Source organism: Melopsittacus undulatus, chromosome 6 (assembly GCF_012275295.1).
Source record: "Melopsittacus undulatus isolate bMelUnd1 chromosome 6, bMelUnd1.mat.Z, whole genome shotgun sequence".
Taxonomy (NCBI): domain Eukaryota; kingdom Metazoa; phylum Chordata; class Aves; order Psittaciformes; family Psittaculidae; genus Melopsittacus; species Melopsittacus undulatus.
The window spans coordinates 14,103,531-14,124,720 of record NC_047532.1 but is presented as its reverse complement, the minus strand read 5'-3'; the positions used below and the strand labels follow the sequence as shown (position 1 = coordinate 14,124,720).

At 48.7% G+C, this 21,190-nt stretch overlaps 2 protein-coding genes across 2 annotated transcripts; one reads left to right on the top strand and one right to left on the bottom strand.

Annotated features, from left to right (window-relative positions):
- Window positions 1-2,772: 2,772 nt before the first annotated feature.
- Window positions 2,773-8,361, top strand: CIMAP2 (ciliary microtubule associated protein 2). Its single transcript, XM_031050952.2, has 4 exons — window positions 2,773-2,992; window positions 3,343-3,471; window positions 6,509-6,639; window positions 8,162-8,361. The coding sequence occupies exons 1-4, from the start codon at window positions 2,885-2,887 to the stop codon at window positions 8,256-8,258; spliced, it is 465 nt and encodes a 154-aa protein (XP_030906812.2). The 5' UTR covers window positions 2,773-2,884; the 3' UTR covers window positions 8,259-8,361.
- Window positions 8,362-10,025: 1,664 nt separating this feature from the next.
- DHCR24 (24-dehydrocholesterol reductase) lies at window positions 10,026-20,420 on the bottom strand. The gene is made up of 9 exons (XM_005151154.3): window positions 20,115-20,420; window positions 18,703-18,858; window positions 18,081-18,186; window positions 17,685-17,803; window positions 17,331-17,594; window positions 16,394-16,537; window positions 15,266-15,463; window positions 14,292-14,470; window positions 10,026-12,138 (listed from the first exon to the last, which is right to left on the bottom strand). The coding sequence occupies exons 1-9, from the start codon at window positions 20,343-20,345 to the stop codon at window positions 11,985-11,987; spliced, it is 1,551 nt and encodes a 516-aa protein (XP_005151211.2). The 5' UTR covers window positions 20,346-20,420; the 3' UTR covers window positions 10,026-11,984.
- Window positions 20,421-21,190: the final 770 nt, after the last annotated feature.

The following is a 21,190-nucleotide window of genomic DNA, read 5'->3' as shown; positions in this document are numbered from 1 at the left end:
ACTGCAAGAGAGACCTTGAGGTGTGGAGCAGGGCCAGAGAAGGGCACTGGGGCTGGAGCAGGGCCTGGAGCACAAGGGTGATGGAGAACAGCTGAGGGACCTCGGGGGTTCAGTGTGGAGAAGAGAAGGCTCAGGGGGCACCTTACCCATCCCAGCTGCCTCTATGAGTTGTGCTTCAGTCACCTGCCAGAGCCAGAGAAGCAGAACACGTTTCCAGCAGTGGCTCACTGCCTGCTGCACTGATCGAAGGCACAAACCCCCTCGGATTGATCCGCTGGTACCATGTTTTAACTGGCAGGGTTTGCAGGAGCTGTGGTCTGCAGGGAAAGCTGATGCCTGCTGTTAGGTCAGGGGCAGGGCTGGATGCTCGGGGCTTCGGTGCCTGCCTGTGCTCCTTATTTCTTCCAGCTGTGCCGGAGGAATCCAATGAAGGCACTGCTGTTCCTGCAGGCTTTCAACACGCTGCTTGCCCGCTGCTTTGGTGGGGAGTGATTTATGCCACCAGGGTCAAATGCATGGTCTGAGAGGGGTATGTGCTGCACATGGTGGGACTGAGGGACTTGGCTGCCCTATGGGGCTGCCCCTCATTCCCCTGGGGCTTTCTAGGGGTAAAAACACTGAGGATGGGGGAAAATGAATGAAGGACCAAGAAGAGAAGGCAACTGCTTCAAAGTGGTCAGTGGTGCCAAAGCAACCGAGGGGTTCACTCTCAGGGAAAGCACTGCAGTGAGGCACTGGCGGACTTGGTGACTTGTCAGAGCACTGCCAGGGTCCTGTTGGAGGTGGGCAGCCTCTTCTGACCCTCAGTGGGATCCCAAAGAGCCTGCAAACATGGCTAGGATTGAGCAGCAAACCTTGCTTTCTGCACCAAACTGCAGCCCAGCGCCAGGGAACTGCTTCCCCAGGCATGGCATGATCCTGTTGGAAGCACCACGGGCATTAAGGGGGCTGCTGAGCCCTCCTACAAAGATCATGGATGCGGATCCAGACCTGCCAGTGCTCACAGACACAGCAAATACAGTTCCATAGAGGACATCTGCACCAAGAGCATCGTTTCATTGCTCAAAGTGCAACTGGCTTTAGGAATGTATTTTTTAGCAGCTTAGAGATAATTTGTCCCTATAAAAGCCTGGTAAATGGTTGGGTCCAGCCCTTTAGCTTGGCAAAAGGTCACAACCAGGCTCCTGCCTTGGCCCTGCTCTCTGCCAGCCCGGGAGGAGCCATTCTGTGTTACTGTGATTCCAGTGCCACGGTGATGGCTGCCATGGCAAGTGCTGGCAGCATCCCTGCCACACTGGGGGACCAGAACTGCCTGCGTGGGACCGCAGACACTGCTTGGAAGCATGGGCAGCCAGGTGAGGCCACCGGCCGGGCTTGCATGGATGCATGGGGAGAGCTGGACTTGTGGTGTAGCTGTTCTCACCTCCCACACTGCCTGTGCTGCTGGGAAGCAGCTTCTTGCATTGGGACCTTTTGCACGTGACACTCCAGGGTGGAAGTGTGGGACATGGGGTGCTCATCCTGGGGCTGGCTGGTGCAAGTAAACACAGAGCATAGGATCATAGAATAGTTAGGGTTGGAAAGGACCTTAAGGATATCTAGTTCCAACCCCCTGCCACAGGCAGGAACACCTCACACTAAACCATATCACCAAAGGCTTCATCCAACCTGGCCTTGAACACCACCAGGGATGGAGCATTCACAGCTTCCTTGGGCAACTCATTCCAGTGCCTCAACACCCTAACAGTAAAGAATTTCTTCCTTAGATCCAATCTAAACTTCCCCTGTTTAAGTTTGAACCCGTTACCCCTTGTCCTATCACTACAATCCCTAATGAATAGTCCCTCCCCAGCATCCCTATAGGCCCCCTTCAGATACTGGAAGGCTGCTATGAGGTCTCCACACAGCCTTCTCTTCTCCAGGCTGAACAGCCCCAACTTTCTCAGCCTGTCTTCATACAGGAGGTGCTCCAGTTCTTGATCATCCTCGTGGCCTCCTCTGGACTTGCTCTAACAGTTCCATGTCCTTTTTATGTTGAGGACACCAGAACTGCACACAGTGCTCCAAGTGAGGTCTCACAAGAGCAGAGTAGAGGGGTAAGATCACCTCCTTCGACCTGCTGGTCATGCTCCTTTTGATCCAGCCCAGGGTACGGTTTCTTCCTGGGCTGTAAGCACACATTGAAGCTGGCTCATGTTAATTTTCTCATCAAGCAGCACCCATGGGCACACGCCAGAGGGATGGCTCTGTCCCACCGCTGAGCACAGCCTTTCCCTTGTGCCTACAGGGCAGCGGCCTGGGAGCCAGCACCTGCAGCCTGCGGGGCAGCATCAGCGGGTGGGCAGCCCCAGACCCTGCCTGCGTGTCTCAGGAGGGAGGCTGGAGCCCACCGGTGGTGGCTGTCAGTCCTTGGAGGTGTGTTGCCGCAGGGTCCAGCATGTGGATGGGGTTTCTCAGTGAGCTGTGGCACTGCAGGCACATAAGGATGGAGTGAGGCATCTGCCAGCATCTGTCCTGTTGGGGTTTGCTCCTTGACTTCCCTTGGAGAAATGTGCTCATGCATAGAATCCCAGACTGGTTTGGGTTGGAAGGAACCTTAAAGCTCATCCAGCTCCAACCCCTGCCATGGGCAGGGACACCTTCCACTGGAGCAGCTTGTTCCAAGCCCCTGTGTCTAACCTGGCCTTGAGCACTGCCAGGAATGGGGCAGCCACAGCTTCCTTTGAGCAGTGGCAGGGCTGAGCTGTCATCACACAGGATGGATGATGTGGACCAAGAGACCATCAGCAGCTGAGCTTCTTGTGCTGCTCCCTTGCCCCAGCAGAAGCAGAAGAAAGGCTCTGATGTGGTCACTTCCCCTGTCAAGAGTTTCCTGGATGAGCTGATGTCGAATGAGAACAAGAAGAAAGGCTGCTTCAGCACCCTGCCAAGGGACCCGGCCTGCCCCACCGAGAGGATCTACTGGTTCACACTGAGCCAGTGCCCGAGGAAGGTAGTCAGGAGGAGCAGGGACATCACACCATGGTGTCACCAGCATCCCTGGTGGTGCAGCGGGTACCTGGGGTGGGGATGCTTTAGGGCCTGAGGGAATGGATAGATGGATGGATGGATGGATGCTTGGATGGATGGATGGATGGATGGATGCTTGGATGTATGGATGGATGGATGGATGGATGCTTGGATGGATGCTTGGATGGATGCTTGAATGGATGTATGTATGAATGGATGGATGCTTGGAAGGATGGATGGATGCTTGGATGGATGGATGGATGGATGACTCTCCAACATTTTGCAGCTCTTTTCATGAGCAAACTGAAGTGTAACAGGTTTTCTTCTGCACAGAATGTGGTGGGCCCAGGCTCCTACAACCCGAAGCCCATTGAGAAATCAGCATGCAACAGCCAAGCCTCATCCTGGTCAACTGCCAAGAGATTTGACAGAAATTTCTACCGTCTCTTTACTGGGAATGAGGTGAGTGAACGGATGCAGCAGTGAGGGAGGGATGCAGGAACAGTCAGCAGCTGGGCTCTGAGCTTCCTCTGTGACCATCCCCAGCCCATTGCCAGCACCCTGGGAGAGGATGAAACTCCTCTGAGCCAGAGTAAGGGATCTCTCCCCTCCTCTGTCCTCTGAACAGACCCAGCAGAAGGGCCACATCAGATGGTGTCTGTGACAAAGGGCAGACTGACCTCAGGAGGGGCTTTTCTCCCCCCACTGATTGTCAAGGAAGCCTGGGTGATGTGTCCAGATGCCCATCCTTTAGCAAGGAGATGAGCCCCTCTCTGGCTGCTGTTGTTCTTGCCCAGGACAGGCTGTTGTAGCATAAATGGTGAATAAAGGTGTCCTGCCAGGTCAAGGGAAAGATGCCCCCATGTACAACATCATGCTGAGCATCAAGCATGTGCTGTCCACAGGCAGGTGAGCAGAGGGGCAGGAGCTCAGCAGTGACCACATTATTTCTGCCTTCACCCTCAGGCCTTTGCCCTTTTCAAGGGATGCTCAGACAACCCTTCACATTAGATTTGCTCTGCATCAGCTGCAAGCAAGCAGATGCACTTCATGGATGAGGGCAGCTGAGTTTGAGTTCTTTTAGGTGCCAGGAGCAGCTTATATCCTCCCAGAAAGTCACATTCTGCTGCTTGAACGCCAGTTTTACCTCTAGCAGCATCAGCAGCACGTTGCAGGGACAGTGCAGGTAGGAGCCATTCCCTTCATACCCATTCCTGGGGCTGCATTCATCTTGGCAGCTTCCCTACAGAGAACCAGAACAAAATCTAAAGGCCTCAAAGCAGACAGGGGAAAGCTTTAGTCTGAAATAGCCCACCTTGGCTAGGGATGGGGAGCAGACTTCCATGTGGCTTCTCTCCTTTATCCAGCTGAGCAGGGAACAGACAACTTGAAAGAGGTCAAGGATGAAGACAGGATCACAGAATGGTTCGGGTTGGAAAGGGCTTTAAGATCACACCTTTGTAATTGTTAGGGAGCTCACAGATCACATTCCAGTGGGGAGGTTGTGGCAGGGCAGCCCTTCACTACAGCTGACTGGTGAGTGTGCAGACTTTGTGGACAGCTGTGATGAGAGGGACTGTTTATGAAGGGCACTGGTCAGGCTAACACTGATTATAGCATCACAGAATCACAGATGGTTTGGGTTGGAAAGGGCCTGCAGATCATCCAGTTCTAACCCCTGCTGTGCATCTCCTCCCTCCCCTTCAATACAGGCTCAGTTTGGGTATGATACATCACATTGTTCTACCAGTCACCAAGCAGCGACAGAACTGGTGCACAGGAGCAGTTCCCAAACCTGAGCACCCTCGGGGAGCCGGGAGAGCTGCCAGGAGCTGGCATCTTGCGCCACAGCATCTGATGGCAGCTGGGCAGGGCAGCAGCACCCCCGCACCTATAAAAGAAGCCCCCAGGGCACAGCAGGGAGCAGGAACCCCACCAATAGGGCAGGCAAGCAGGGTGTGGTGCTGCCGTTGGCACCGGCTCGACCGGCAGACGTGGTGCGCAGCCAGCACCAAGCTCTGCACCCACCGCGGCTGATGCAGCTGCCCTGGCAGTGGTCCAGTTGAAACGTGTTCACATCCCAGTGCCAGGGTGTGCCTGGCTCCTGTGCAGGACCAGAGGGGCAGCAGTGAGTGTTCCTATGGCAGGTACACCCAGGAGAGGGGCTCCTCTGCTCTGGGAGAGAGCTCTGGGAAAAGGAAGGCTGAGGTGTATCAAGGGAGTGCAAGAGAGAGATAAACATCACTGGCAATGGTGATGTCTCCTCTGTGACCACCCCACATGCCCTCACATAGCAGCTGTGAGGCTCTGCAACTGGAACTGAACAAGGACAATGGCTCATCTAATTTGGAGGTGCAAAACTGCTTCCATAGGGAAACAAAAGATAGGTCGTTGTCATAGGAGGCTGCTCGTCTGAAAGGAATAGAAGGCCCAGTATGCAGACTGGACCTGCTCAGGGAAGTCTGCTGCCTCCCTGGAACCTGGGTTAAGGATGTGAGGAGAAGGCTTCCCACCCTCGTATGTGCCTTGGATTATTATCCATTATTGATCTCTGAGATAGGCAGCTGCTGCAACACGAAGTCCAAAGGCAATCCAGAGACACTTCAGGGCCTTGGGATAACTGTTAAGGGATCAGAAGCTCCAGTAGTATTCTCATCTATCTTTCCAGTTGCAGGGAATGATGAGGGAAGGAGCAGGAAGAGCCAACAGATCAATACCTGGCTCTGAGCATGGTGTCACTGGCAGAATTTTGGGGGATGTTTGATCATGGGTTAGTCTCCACAACACCGGGTGTGCTGTTGCTGAATGGGGTATCCCTGTTTGGAAGGGGAAGAAGGATCTTTCACAGCAGTTAGCAGGGTTCATTGGAAGAGCTTTAAACTAGGTTTGAAGGGGAAAAGGGATAGACCCAGGATCCCTATGGATAAACCCAGGGGCAGCACACCAGTGCTTGAGGGACAGCGTGCTAGTGAAGTCCTTTAGTCTGCTGTCTCAGTGGAGGTAGGGGATGGAGATCCGTGTGGCAGCAAAGCCTCAAGGGTTACTGGTGTGTTAGAAACCATGGAAGCACCTGGGGTGGTCCCAAAGGAATTGGGGCTTCTCTCCTTGAAAGAGGTGGTGGGATCAATAGCCCGGCTGAAGTGCATCTACATCAATGCATGGGCAACAAACGGGAAGAGCTGGAGCCTTTTCCCTGAAGGGGCTGTCAAGCATTGGAGCAGGCTGCACTGGGATGGGGTGGATTCATCATCCCTGGAGGGATTTGAAAGGCGTGTAGATGAGACCCTCAGTGACATGGGTTAGTGATGGTTTTGGCAGTGCTGGTTTGATGGTGAGACTCAATGATGTTAAAGGTCTTTTCCAACCCAGATGATCCTGTGATTCTATGATGTTTTGCAACTGAAAGCCTGGCTGTGCACAGACACTACCTGGTTTTGCCCCACTCACATCCCCTGTGCTGCCTATGGATGGGAAAGCACATGAGAACTTTGCCTTTCAGAACCCTGTAGGTGTTGGTCGCTATGACATCTCCAAGCATGAAAGGTACCCTCAGAAGATAAGATACCAGTCCCTGTACCAGTGCGATGCCCAGCGGTACCTGAGCAACCCGAAGCGGGATGCCTACTTGCTGTAAGTCTGATAGACAAGGGGCTGTAAGTGGTTTCACACTGGCTTATAGGTAAATCATCTTGAGCAGCTCTGGGGAGACTCTCAGACACTACAGCTGATGTGAGGTGGGATGATCGTGTAGTTAAATCATGGATTGGGACTGGGAAACACTCACCAGCCCCACCACAGGGTCCATGTGTGGACAGGGAGGTTGGTATTGCTGCACCTCTCCCCTCCCTTTGTGCTTCCTCACTGCACAGGGATTTGGGGAGGGTTAAAGAACTGGGTCTCAAGGCACTGGAGAGATGCTGAGGTGGCTGTTGTATCATGTGAAATGCAGTTTGCCTGCAGCAGAGGTGTACGCTAGTAGTTTTCATGGAGTTAGAGGAGGCAGCCTGGAAAGGACTGGGAGGTGGATGGATAATTAGGCTGTCTGGACTCATTCCCAGTGCAGGCACCGGACTGCTGAGCAGCCCGAAACAGAAATCACCTTCTCAGGCTGTGCCTCAGTTTACCCATGTGAGGAGGGAGGGTAACACACCTCACTTGCACCACAAAGGGCTTTGAAATTGCTAGTGTGAAAGCCCTGTGAAGCAGGTAGGAAGGATACTAATGAGAGGCCTCAGGGTAGCCCTCTGCTCTCACCTTTGCTTGTGGCCAAGATCAGCAAGTTGCTGTGGTGGCACTGGCAGCTCTGCAAAGGTCTTTCTTCACCTCCAGGGAGTAGGTTGAAATCAGTCTTGGCTGAATACAAATGACAGCTTTCAGTGGAGCAGCCAGAAATCAGCTGTTCTGTGATGGGGGGGGCAGAAGGGTAGATTGCTTTCAATATTGCCCAGCTTTGTTCACCTTGCAATAGGAATAAAAGAATATGTGAACAGTGAGCAGGACTTGGAATTCAAGTGCATCTCTGATCAAACAGCACCAGCTCCAGAACCACTCAAGTTACATCAAGTTACAGCGCTGCTTTTAAGGGGGTAGTCAGGCTTTGAGAGCTCTGTTCATTTCTGTGCTCGTTAAGACTAATGACCCATAGACTGCTTTGGGTTGGAAGAGACCTTAAAGCTCATCCAGCTCCAACCCCTACCATGGGCAGGGACCCCTTCCACTAGAGCAGGTTGCTCCAAGCCCCTGTGTCCAACCTGGCCTTGAACACTGCCAGGGATGGGGCAGCCACAGCTTCTCTGGGCATCCTGTGCCAGCGCCTCAGCACCCTCACAGGGAAGAGCTTCTGCCTAAGAGCTCAGCTCAGTCTCCCCTGTTCTGGCAGGTTAAAGCCATTCCCCTTGGCCTGTCCCTGCAGGCCCTTGTCCCAAGCCCCTCTCCAGCTTTCCTGCAGCCCCTTTAGGCACTGGAGCTGCTCTCAGGTCTCCCCTTCAGGAGCCTTCTCTTGTCCAGGCTGCCCCAGCCCAGCTCTCTCAGCCTGGCTCCAGAGCAGAGCTCCTCCAGCCTTCACAGCATCTCCATGGCCTCCTCTGGACTCAAGGTAAAGATCAACCCAGCCAGTAATTTGAGCCCACTGAATCACATCTTCTTTCCACAGCGAGCGGCTCAAGCCTGTTGCTAAAATCAACTGGTGTGATTTGGTATCTGCTCCACGTCGTCCAGATACCTCTGAAGAAATCATTTTCCCGAAATAAGGTGGTGCTGGAAAGCCCAGATCAGTGAGTAAACACCGAACACGGCAGCAGAGGGGACAAGGTAGATGAAAATGCTTCCAGCCTGTTGGCATGCAAGTCAAGAGGTTGGAAACAGCTCCAGTTTTGCCCTATGCTAATGAAACACTCAATGAACAGTCTTTCCTGTCAGTGATTATGTCCACCTTGGGCTTTGTCAAAGTGACAGGCTTCAGAAGAGGCTGACAGACACTGCCTGTCCTCTGAAGTATGGTCTGCTGGCACTCATTCATCATTGTGTTGAACACTTGTGCCCAAACGATGCCACTGAAAGAAGCTGCAGGTACCTGTGATACCACAGCTGGACCACCAACACAGCTCAAGGGAGAGCTGTGGCTGAAAATGCACTGCTGTAGAGTAACACTGGCCCTTAGTAACTGCCTATGTGTATGTCCTGTGCTGCCTTTAGTGTGGCTGCATGCAGGGATCTTCATCCCAAGATGCAATGTACAGCTTCACTTGAATTAACAATGCAAAGGTTTTATGGAGTCAGGGGGTAGTTTAGGTTGGATGGGACCTTAAACCTCATCCAGTTCCAACTCCCTGCCACAGGCAGGGACACCTTCCACTAGAGCAGCTTGCCCCAAAACCCTTCCAATCCGGCTTTGAACACTGCCAGGGAGCGAATTGGGGGGAATTTAATGTCATCATTCCGTATTTTTTTGGATATTAAATCCTAGAGGTGATGGAGAAAGTAAAAGGAACAGAGTTGTGTCAGTGGCAAAGGAGGATGGCCATAAAAATGCACTGGGAGTATACTGGTTCACTCAGAGTTAAGCTTTATGAAGTCTCACACTAGTGTTTAGACCAGACTGGAATAATTAAATTGAGGTGGAATTAGACATTAGTTGTGGCTAATTAAATATGCTAATTAACTTGCAATTATCCTTTGGTGGGGGAAGATAACTTAGCACAGGTAGAACTGCAGTGAGCTAAGGAAATCCTGATGATTGCTGCAGAGAGGCAGAGGAAGCAGTTCCCTGATAGGCAATGTCTGAGCAGGGATGTGGGTGAGTGCTGGCTCCAGAGATACTGCTGGGGCAGCAGAAGAGGCTTGTGCCACACAGCAGGTCAAGGCCACATGGAATGTGATTAAAGAAGGGTGGTTTCAGTGGGCCTGAGGCATTTGGCAGCCTGGATTTCAGAAAGAAGCCTGGAGCTTCCTTCTGCGAAGGAAATGCAAAGCTGTGACCACGGGAGGGGCAGGAACACCTCTGACAGCCCATGTAGCTGCTGTGAGGGCATTTTCCAAGGCAAGAGATGTGGATGTGAAACTCCTCAGGCTAAAGAGTGCCCCGAATCTTCATCCTCCCTTCTGTGGCTGCTCATTCAAACAAGGGATTAGATTTATCAGTGCGAAGGGAGAAGAATAAAGTAGCTATCAACAGCTGTAGCACCTAAATCCAACAGGGAAAGAATGAGGTGAAAGTGGGGAGATCAGGATAACTGGAATCATGAGGCTACGTGGTGTTAGTGGGGTGTCACTGAAGGGTTAAGGCTCAGCTGTATGGTGTTTGTTTTGTACGGTGTGTCTTGGGGCAGAGATAACTGTTGACTCACAGACTTCAAAGCCATTCCTTCTCTGTCTGCAGCACCCTCCCAAGCACATAGCAATGCTTCCTCACCAGCAGCATTCCTCAGTGATGGCTGACCATTTGAAACAGGCCAGCAAGCAGGAGAAACGACCTTGGCAGCTGTTGAAAAGTAAGCAATCAGGAAAGGACACCCCTATGAGCAGTATGCTGGCTAGATCTTTATTTTAAACAGCCCATACAACCAAAAAGTAAGAGCAATTAATGTATGTGCATGTGTGGGACTGATACACTTACAGTACCCAGTATCATCCGAAGTTTGCCAATAAATTAAGGAGTGAAAACCCAAATACAGTGCATACCTAAAGATCATCAGCACATAGGTGAAACACAGCCTAAAGAAAAGTATTTGCATATCCTCTAGCTGTTTTAACGTGGCCCTTTAAAAGCTAACCAAACCCACTCCTGCTTCCTGCAGGTTTATCTTACAAGCAATGGGCTAAATGGTAGCTTTGCCCCAGGGGCAAGGGGCAGGAAGGCTGGTTACACCCTGAGCATCAGCCTTTGCCTTCCCCTGCACCCCGGGGACCGTGTAGCAGATGCTCCTGGATCACTGACACAGCTTCTGCCCTGCTCTGCATGGGCTGTGTCTCCCCATGGAAGGCTGCCCCTGCTACCAGTCCCCTGCACTGGGTTTTGATCATAAGGGGTACCTTATCTGCACACAAGCTGCCCAGCGTGCAGTGTGAGTACCAGGCCAACCTGATTCTTGTTACTGCTTTATCATTGGTTTCATCTGGACAGTAAACATCCATCTATCAATAAATAAAATCATTGGTTTAGCACACATAGAAATTAAGCCTCCCACTGGTAACTGTTTAAGAAGTTCCTCATGTTACCCTCTACACAACAAAATGACTTTCTTCTCCCTCAAGCTCAGTAAGGTTTCAAGTAATAAGTTTAAGTACTGCTTGGACAAGACATGGGCTTAGTTTGGAACCCAAAAGCAGCAGAAGGGGGGACTGAGCAGTACTTGCTGCTGATTTCCTCTCCAGGTGACTGAAACAGTCCTTTTACAAAGCCTATCAACCTAATCCAGCTAAACAAAAAGCAAAAATGGGGCTCGAGTCAGAACCAAGGCATGTGTGTGTGTCAAGATACACAACCACAGCCACCTGCTCTAACAAAACTCGTGTAAAGAAAGCCTGGACTTCCTACCGGCCAGGCCAGAATGGTCTGAAATAACCCATATCTTCCTCCAACCAAGTATTCATAAGGCACTAAAATAAAGCAATGACCAAACCCCCCCAAAAAAAACCCAAAACAACCGTCAAAAATCCACATAAAGTGACCCACAATGAATAAAACCTGAAATCAAAACCTGGCTATATGAAATAGCAGCAATTTCTTTAGTAGTCTGCAAAGCCAGAACACAGATACTCGTGGGGCAACCCCCCAATGCACTGTTAGCCAACTACAAAGTACCTAAACCCTACATCCACTTACGCTTTACAATCAAAACTGATCTGATAGGCACAAGTAAAAAGCGTTTTATTCACACCTCAACGCTTCGTTTTGAAACTGAAGCCCCTGCCAGAGAGTTTTCACTGCTCTGCTGACAGGACAGCACAGTACAACTCACATGGCACAGCACCACGCAGCAGCTGGAAGGTTATGGTACCACTGCTGAGGTGTTCTACCAGTTACCAACCGGGGGCAAACGGTTTTAAACATCATGATCAATGTGACAACGTGTTCAGCTTTGGCACCTCTTTCTGCACCCTCCCTGCTGTTTTCAGAAGTCATGTTAAATCGAGCTATAGCACACAGCTGGTGTGACTCCAGCATCTTCATCTTTTCCAACTGTTCTTCTTATGCTCGGAAACAGGTGAATCCACCCATGTCACATTAGATACAAAGGCTAGCACTTGGAAGAGCTCTTCAAAACAATCACTTTGAGTTTGGAAAAATCCATTTGAAAACATACAAAGAAATACTAAACATAAATTCATAAAGCAGGAATTCATACCTTTAAACATCAACAAGAAGGAGCTTATTTGGAGAGCAATAAAGCTTTTTTTTTTTGTTCTTAAAGGATATACTGACTAGCTATAGGTAAATTCATCTTTCCCTGATTGCTTGGTTAGACCATCCAGGCTCAGTGCCTTGCAGCCTTGCAGATTTTGTCATACACTTCTGGAAAGGCATCCTTGCAATTCATCTGCTCCCGCAGCTTGTGGTATAAGGAACCATCAAACATATCCCAGAACTCCTCACGGGTCATGTAGCAATCTGCATACAGCATCTGGAAACTGCAGAGGAGGAGAAAATAAACCAGGGACAATATTAATTGTGCCATAAGATACATCAAGTATAAAGAAAAATGTCAGGGCAGCAAATACTCAGCCAAATAACCCAATTAAAAAGTACTTGTAAAAGGCAGGCAAATATAATTGCTCACATGGATTATGCTGCAACACTCAGCCAATTGTATTTGTGGATTTAACATTACCATGATCTCTTTTCCTTAAGGAAATAACATGTAATCGTGAAAACAGCAGAATACTTCTAGAGTCATTTTAGTGAAGGGCAAGATGGGAAAAGAAAGCAGTTAAAATAATTGTTGCTTTTAAAATATGGTTCAGAACCGTTCTTTAGCCATCAATGTACTGATGCTTTCATTAGTTCTGTTACTGCAAAAAGAAGGACTAATAAATGTGTATAAAACAGTGGTTCATGTTAGAGATTCCGACCACGTGCAGCCAAATCTTCTGACAACTTGTATGCTAACAGCTTGTGTTCACAGAACCACAAGTCTGGAGAGAACCAGAAGTTCCCTCAAACCAAGAGTTTGAAACGCTCACATAACCTAAAGTATCCCTGGCAAATACTTTTCTAACTGCTTTTGAAAGCCTGTTTGCCTTTTCTTCCATTCAAACTCTTTCAATTCCAGCTTCAGAAAAAGGAATTGCTTTTTCTGCATGCTTGCTTATGATCCATCAAGGTGCAATCATGGCATCTTGTATCAGTCTGTGCTACAAAATGCATTCAAGGCAGATGTAGCAACGCATTCTTTGACTTTTTAGCTTCTCTGAAGTGCACATTGAGAATATACCAGGCTGAGGAGATAAAGTTCTAGGGTAAATGAAGCAGAGTGTAACAAAGGCCCATTTGCAGAACTAAATGAAACCCTTATTTAGCTGTGGACAACTCCTCACTTTCATCCTATGCTCTCCAAAATACAGCAGTAAAACACAAACTGTTACATGAAAGCTCTCTTGTTGTGTGTGATTATGAAACTGTGAGATAAAACATTTATCCCTTGTTCGCTTCCCAGGGACAGGTAGAGAAGAGACAAAACTTTGTTAGTAAAGAGCTTTAAATGAAAAGCTTGATTTCCAATTAATAAAAACAAAGCTTAAAATTAGCTTTCGGTTGCTTTGTTCTCTGGCAGATCACTTAGAGCAGCTAGAAGTCATTTACACTCTTCATCTCGAAGCAGACTCACCACTGGTACTGAGCCACATGGGATACAATCACTGTTAGACTGAGAAGTAGGTCAAAATAGAAATGGGGATAAATCGTACTGATGGTGTAAAAATACCATGTAGTTGTTTTTTTGTTCCTGAGAAACAAGCCTGGAACTGCTTCTCCACTGACACTACTACAAGCAAATGAGGCTGGCAGGAGTCTGTGACAGATGGTGGGCACGTATCTTACGCCTACTGTGGCCTTGTGTAATAGCAATCAGGGCAAGGAAAAGGAAGCAATGGAAGTACAAGTCATGAGGGAGGAAAGGCTCCCACCACTGCACAAGGATGAGTCAAGGCTGGCCTCCCTCTGCAAGGACACGCCAGCACAAGGACGGGGCAGAGCTGCAGCATGACGCTGAAGGGAGCACAACAGTCCCAAGGGCAGGGAGGCAGGGAAGCTCTCCAAACCTTGGCAGCCTCTGGCATTCCTGAAGGGACTGCAGCCAAAACATCACTTGCTCTGCCCCTGCTCTGAACCACCTGAAAGACATCAGCCTCCATACATGCAGCTCAGTGGCTGCCTTCCTGAGGGAAGGGCTAAGAGCCATGCTGAGAGCTGCTTATGGGCAGCAACTGCTTTGTGTACAGTCAGCACAAATCTGCCAAGGCCTTTCTGCACCTGGGTGGGTGCTTGCATGAGTTTTGTTGCAGCAGAGACTCCACTCCCAGAGCAGCCTGGGGCTGAGAGGTCACCTGAAGCCACCCAGCTCCCGAATACACCTCAAGAACTTCAGCCAGTGGTTTGGTTTTGCAATAAAGTCATAAAAGTGAATCATATTTCCAAATCATACCATCAAAATTACTAATTAAAATCAGTTCTCTGGTGGTTAAATCATTGCAATATTTAAGTGCTGTGGGATTAAATAACTATTTAAACCACAAGGGTGTAAATTCTATGGCATTATTACTGCTCTAAGGAGTGGGATCCTTACCCATGCACACTTCTTACAAACTTTTCCATTTGCCTCATCGAAGCCCTGGCTTCAAATTGTTTCCTTTTGGGCTCTCCATAAGCTCCTATATCCACGTAGAGTTCCGCTTCATCGCCTTTTGGATGGACCATACCAGGATTATTGGGCAGTATGAAAGGACATAGCCAAAGAGGGTACACCTGCAGAGGCAAGAAAACATTTTTTCACTTATCTTTAACAACCAACCCTTTAAGATATCTCTTAATAAAGGTGACAAATGAAGAGTTGAGGAATTCTTCCCAATTTGGGATTTAAGCATGCACTTCCTTTCCTATTGTCTTGCTGTGCTTCTTAACTGCACTTGCTAATGATCATAACAGAAATAGATTGAGATGCTTAGAATATGTGCTGTGTCCTCCTAGAATTACATCTCCTCCCACTCAGATATTTGAAATTAAACAAAACCAAACCACCCCTCATCCCAAAGCAATGACTTGAATACACACTCTGAGCAAAGAGAATGAAGAGTTTTCTTCGCCAGGCCAGTCTGAAATTGAAATTGCCAGGTTTGTACTTCTTACACTAACTGAATTCAGCAATAAAAGCAAGAAAGGGAAATCAGTTCCTGCAGGTGAGGTTTAGTGAGACCACCAGTCATTTTAGAATCACAGAATGGTTTGGGTTGGAAAGGAACTTAAGATCATCTAGTGCCAATCCCCTGCCTCACACTAGGCCATGTCACCCAAGGCTCAAAGTTCAAGTTTCACTAAGTGATAAAATCCTTCAGAAGTGCTGGCCTCCTGCTAAAGTTTGAACCTCATTTGTTCACTGTGTTCATTTCCTCTGCAGCCTTGCACAAAGGCAAAGCACAGCACTCCCTGGGATACAACCATGACCTTCTACACAAGCCCCCTATTGTGCCTTATGATCAACAGTCACAGCTCTTATCACAAACAGTCCGGGATTTGCTGCATTTTAAACTCATGTGTTCTTACATTAAGGTCATCGTGGAAGGTCTGGATAGATTTTTCAAGGCTCTTCATTGGCACCAGCATGTCCTGTACAACGTGGTGCTGCTCGTACAGCTTTCTGATAGCTTCTCCTTGGGTGAGTTTCAACAAGGAGATTTTGGGAGGAACCATCCAGCCAAACACGTAACGGAAAACAGGGTTATTGCCAAAGGGGATGATATCCTTGAAAGAGGAAAGAAGTTTTACTTAAGAATGTGTAAGTGAACCAAAAGACAATGCTTCAGAATCCTCACAGCAATATTAAATCAGATTTTCAACAAATCTAACTGATGATACTTTTGCTAAACTACTGTAATACAAATATGAATAAGAGAGGCCTGCACTGAGCTTAGCTACACAGCCCTGCCTGAAGCCCTCTCTAGTTACAATGACTGATTTTCAGGCACATGAATCACAACTTACTCAGCCCCAAGTCTCGTCAGAGAATGAAGTTCAGAGAACAGTAAGTGATTATCTTCAAATATCTAAGGAAGGACTGCACAAGAAGCTAAACTTACAGAACTCTTGCAAAAATAAACACACACAAGGTAAGTTCTTTAAAAGAATTTTAAAGCTATAAAATGTTAAGCACTTCCTGCACAGGCAATTGCTGCTTTAACTTCTTCAGGAGCTGGAAAGATCCAGTATCTAACTCCAGAGATTCAAAAGGCAGCAGTGGAAGTCTTTCAGGATGCCACACAAAGTTTTGTGTAAAGGCACATGTCAACAAAGTAATGGCCAGTCAAAGTAATGACCTTACTGTATAATTACTATTTGTAGTTTAGACAGGGAAAATTTTCAGCCCTCATTTCACAGTCATGTTTTTCCCACCATGTGTCTTTGAAAATCACTTTGTAGGTATAAAAGCTTAATGCTGACCTATGTACTTTAAGTCTAAATTCAGAAAAGCACTAAACAGAAATTAGGAGGTTATGATCTAACACCATATTTGTTTTGCCCAAATACAGGACTTTTAAATTTGCCATAAACTTCATTGCTTTTAATGCCATGAAAGGCAGAAGTGTTACCAAGGGGAAGGTACATTGTACCCATACTGGGAAAGAGCATAGTACCCTCTTGCAGATGTTACTTTAAGTCTGGAACTGGTCTTACCTGCAGCTCCCAGAAGATACTGCGTGTATGTCTATGGTAATAATGTCTTGCAGGAATGTATTCTGTTCCAGTCCTATCATCTTTCAAATACTTCTCCACATGCTTAAAGAACCACGGCTTGTAGTAGTTGCCAATTCTGTTTATCTGCAAGAAAATACGCATTCCTTAGCAAACACCAACAGAGAAAACAGTAACACCTTACTAGACAACATTAAGTATGTCCCCAAGTTCCTTTACTGTGAAGAATCAATGCTACACCCCCTGTGATAGTGTGAACGAGACTGTCACCAAAGATCCAGGCAGCCTTCAGTTCTCCGCATGCATGGCTGCTGCTTTCCTTTCTTGCCACTAAGGTTTAATTCAGATAAGGGTTGCTAAGGCTTGGCTGTTACCAGTTAATTAAGAGACCATGAATGTGACAGAACTGGATTCCTAAAATACCAGTCTCTCAACCCATTGTTAACTGAAAGTCTCATATGGCAAAGGAGAAAGATCCAGGTGGAAGACTGCAGTGAGCAGCTGGCATGTCCCTCCTGTAAATGTCCCTGATGTGTTTTACCAACATGAGCTGTATAAAAAGCTTGCTGAGGAAAGAATTACCCTGAATAGCTGCAGTTTAAAACAGCCTTGTTCTGCATATGAGAGAAGACACTTGTCTTCCTCCTTAGGTACTGCAATGAAAAGGCTGTAGATTAAATTATTAGCTGGAATAATGAAATGAGTGGATCATTTGTTCTCAGATGAAGAGATTTAGAGTAAAGACTGCTGTAGCAGCACAGAGCTGTAGTTTAAAATATTATGATGGATGGATCTAACTTTTAGTCCCATGCTAAGAGATGGTTCCAATCTTATAATGATTCTGGTTTTATACTGGCATATAGTACAGCTGCAGTTAAACTTTGGGGGTACTTTTTCTCTGTAACTTCCCCTTACTTACCTTGCTTGGCTCAGCTTCATCAGTCAGGACTCCTGTCATGATGACTGCTTCTTCCAAAGAATACACAAGTCCTTCCACAAAACTATTCTCCTTTTTCTGCGACTCTTCAGTAAACTTCTCACAGATGTTCTGCAGCCCTCTCACAGGCTTGTAATGGATTTTGACATATTTCTTGGCAGGAATCATTTTTATTTCTGCTGCAACCAGGAAACCCAGAGTACCACAAGACCAAGGCACTGCATAAAATAGGTCTGAATTTTCAGTCTGCAAAAAGTATGTCATACTCAATCATATATCCACACTGAAAACTGTCAACGACATTGTAAATGATAGCAAAAGAACAGTTTGTCTTACTGGTGAACATCTCACAAGGCTTCCATCAGCAAGAACAAGTTCATAGGCCACACAGGTGTGTTGAAAAAGTCCATAGATGTGGGATGAAGACTCAATGCCAGTTCCCATGATCAGGCCACCTTATCAAGAAAGCACATAACAAATCAAATGAAACACATTGAGATATGAAGGTGATTTATGAGAACAAAACCCCACTTTTAAGCTCTGAGCATGCTTTGAGGACTGTTTAAAAACTAAATAAATATAAAGGGAGCGCTTACAACATAAATACCACAACAACATCAGGTTCAACAGAGTACTTCTGGAACCTTTAAAATAACCCATCATGTTACAAGCAGTGACATGTTGCATTATCAGCAAAATCAGTGAGTCTCCCGTCATCAGAACAACCCTTACCTACTGTAAGATCATCAAGCTCTGGTACTACAGGAATAGTCCAGCCCATGGGATTCAGGTATGCGGTCAACTGGCCCATGGTCACCAAAGGTTCCACACGAACAACCTAAAAAGCAAACAAATCCCAACCCAATTGCCCCCACCAAACATGAATTAAGTGTTCAGCATTAAGGATGACAAAACACAGCCAACTAAGATTGTGCTTCCATCTGTTATCAGAATTCAGAGACTTACTTTCCTAAAAGCACTACTAAAAATAGTTGAAACTGTTTAGTGATTCCTCCTCTGCCTCAACATCTTGTTGCTCAGTCCCCCAAACCACAAATCAATCTGGTCTTTTAGACTTCAGCACATAAAAGCTAAGCAATTCCATATGCTGTTTTTTTTTGGATAGAATGATCTGAGCACAGCCTGTAAAGCCTGGTGGGTCTACTGCTATTAAAATCCTTTGTTCTTCATAGTGTCCCTGCCCATGGCAGGGGGGTTGGAACTGGATGATCTTAAGGTCCTTTCCAATCCTAACTATTCTATGATTCTATGAATCCAATCTCTTCAGCTACAAATGTAGTTAAAAAAATATGTAAACTTCATTATTACAAAAGCTTGGTGATGAAGTTGTTACCTGTCTTTCACTGTCCACTTCCAGAACATCCATTAAGTTGATCATGATGTTCTTATGAGTCTTCTTATACTTCCCAACACGCAGTGATACAGTCAACCAGCCAGGCCGGCCAGTGCACATGTATCTTTTGCTGCCTTCATCTTTCCATTCACGAACCTGCAAGAGGTAACAACTGAGGTGATGCTCTAAGGCATACATGTGCCATCAATAACGTGTACCAGAAACATTTTCCCTCTCTGTGGAATACTGTTACCCCTCTACATGCATGTTACCTGCAAGTAACAAAGCCTGGATGTCTCTGTGTTGAGAAGGGATGCTTTGGAAGTCTCTCTGCAGACCTCTGAACCTCTAAATACAATACCACCAGAGGAGTTAAGTTATGGAGAGAAAGTATTTCTCTCTATATATATACCCATACACATACTCCATAACTTTTGGGGTTTGGAGAGGGGCTTCAGAAAACTTAGCAAAGAACTAAGAATGAGTTTTAAAACTGGAAACCCTGTCCTCTGAGGGAGGTATTATCACTGCCATAAATAATCTAATCTTAGTTCTGTGAAGCTTAATGGAGCAATTCCTCCTCCTAAACTCACCCAAAAATGGTCTGAGCCTGCAGCGGAACAGGCAAGGGGAGAAAAGTTGAGAAGGGAAACATGTAAACCACACATTTGGTCCATGAATTCTGCAAAGCCACAGTGGTTAACATCTGGAGAACAACCATCAAGTGTAGCATTCTCTTCAAAGCCCAACTGCTACTACAGCTGGTGACAGAAAACCCAGCCCCAAACTCTTCAAGAGTAACTCCGTGCATGTTAATATCGATCTGTATCTGCAATGAACATGAGAGCCAAGGGAGAAAACAGCAGCAGACGTGACAGCAATACTAGAGAGCACGGAAGCATCCAAGACATCTGCATTTATGGGTGGAAGAAGTTGTAGTTCCCCTTCATTCACCTCTTGGAACCAACCACAGCGAGAAGCAGGATGAAATGGTATTAAAACACAGCATTAAGCCAGCATCCAGAGGCTGTCATTTCCATGTTACACACGCACACAGGTACGTGCCTAACCCGTGTGAGCACACAGGGACACTACAGCCCTTCTCTGAGGACGCCAGCGACAGCAGCCGGACGGACACATCTGGACTTGCCAGATGTTGATGCCGCAACTTCCCGAGGAGTTTCAGACAGGGGAAAACCCCACAACACAGGGGCACAAACACCCCCGGATGGCTTTTATTCGTCTGCTTTTCCCCCTCCGGCTGCCTCAACCGGATTCACGGCCGCGTTTACGAGAGGAAACGGGAAGGGGAGGGCTGATCGCCCTGGGGCCCCGGCCAGCGCCGGCGAGCAGCGGGCCGGGGATGGGGGGGGGGGGGAAGCTCCCCTCTGTCAGAGCCGGGGGGTGCTCACCTGCGCCTGGATGTGGCGGACCCGCTGTGCGTGCAGCCTCGGGGCGCTGTGCAGGCGCCAGACGGCCCATGCGCGCAGCTGGTAGTAGACGTCGAAGAGGATAGAGAGCGGCATGAGGAAGAGGCAGACGAAGACCCAGCGGTGGTGCACCAGCACGGCCTCCAGCCCGCGGTGCCTCACCCACAGCAGCAGCAGCAGCAGCCCGGCTCCCAGCGACCACACCGGCGACATGGCGGCCGCCGCTCTGCACCAGCTCCCTCACGGCCGCCGGGACCCCGCCATACCGCGCCCGCCGCTCGCGCCCTCGCCGCCCGGACACGCCCCTCTCCCCCGCGCGCCCGCGTCCCATTGGCCGCCGCCGGCCTCCTCCGTGAGGAGAGGGGAGGGGAGCGGCCAATGAGAGGGCGCCGGCGAGATCGGACCAGGCGCTGAGGGCGCCGATTGGCTGAGAGCGGCGGGCCCCGCTCTGCCCCCATCGGATTGTACCGACCCCCGGCCCCGCTGCGCCGGATCCCCCCTGCCATGGGAGCGGGGTCGTGGCCTCGGTGCCAGGCCTGAGGCAGGGCCAGAGCTGGGGATGGGTCGTGAGGAGGGGGACAGGGCTCGGGATGGGGGCTGAGGCAGAGGGGACCTCCCCCCGGTCAGGGCTGCGGGGTTCCGGGGCAGGTCGGTGGTGGAGGTGCTGCCGTGGTCAGTGTGCCTCGGGCAAGGGGCTCACCCTGCTGCCTTTGGGTTGGGGGACGGGAGTGAAGGGCTTCCTGCACGGCTCTCACGCTCCTTTGTGGGCGTTTAGGTGTGAGCGCACCTGGCAAGACGTGCTGTGCCATCCACTTCCTGCAAGGAAGAAGGAGGTGCCCCCCTCCAAAGCACCGCTTGCTGTCCTAAACCCTGGCAGAAAAGTCCTCTCCGCAATGGAACAGGGAGGATGTATAAGGGAGGTACAACCTGTTTATAAACTAAACCCCATCACATCCCTCAATAGGTGTGCTGTTTGAGAGGCCAGTGGCAGATGCGCCCCGACACCAGTGACCACCCCAGGAGACGCAGCACAGACCCAAGAGAGCCAGAGGGACCTT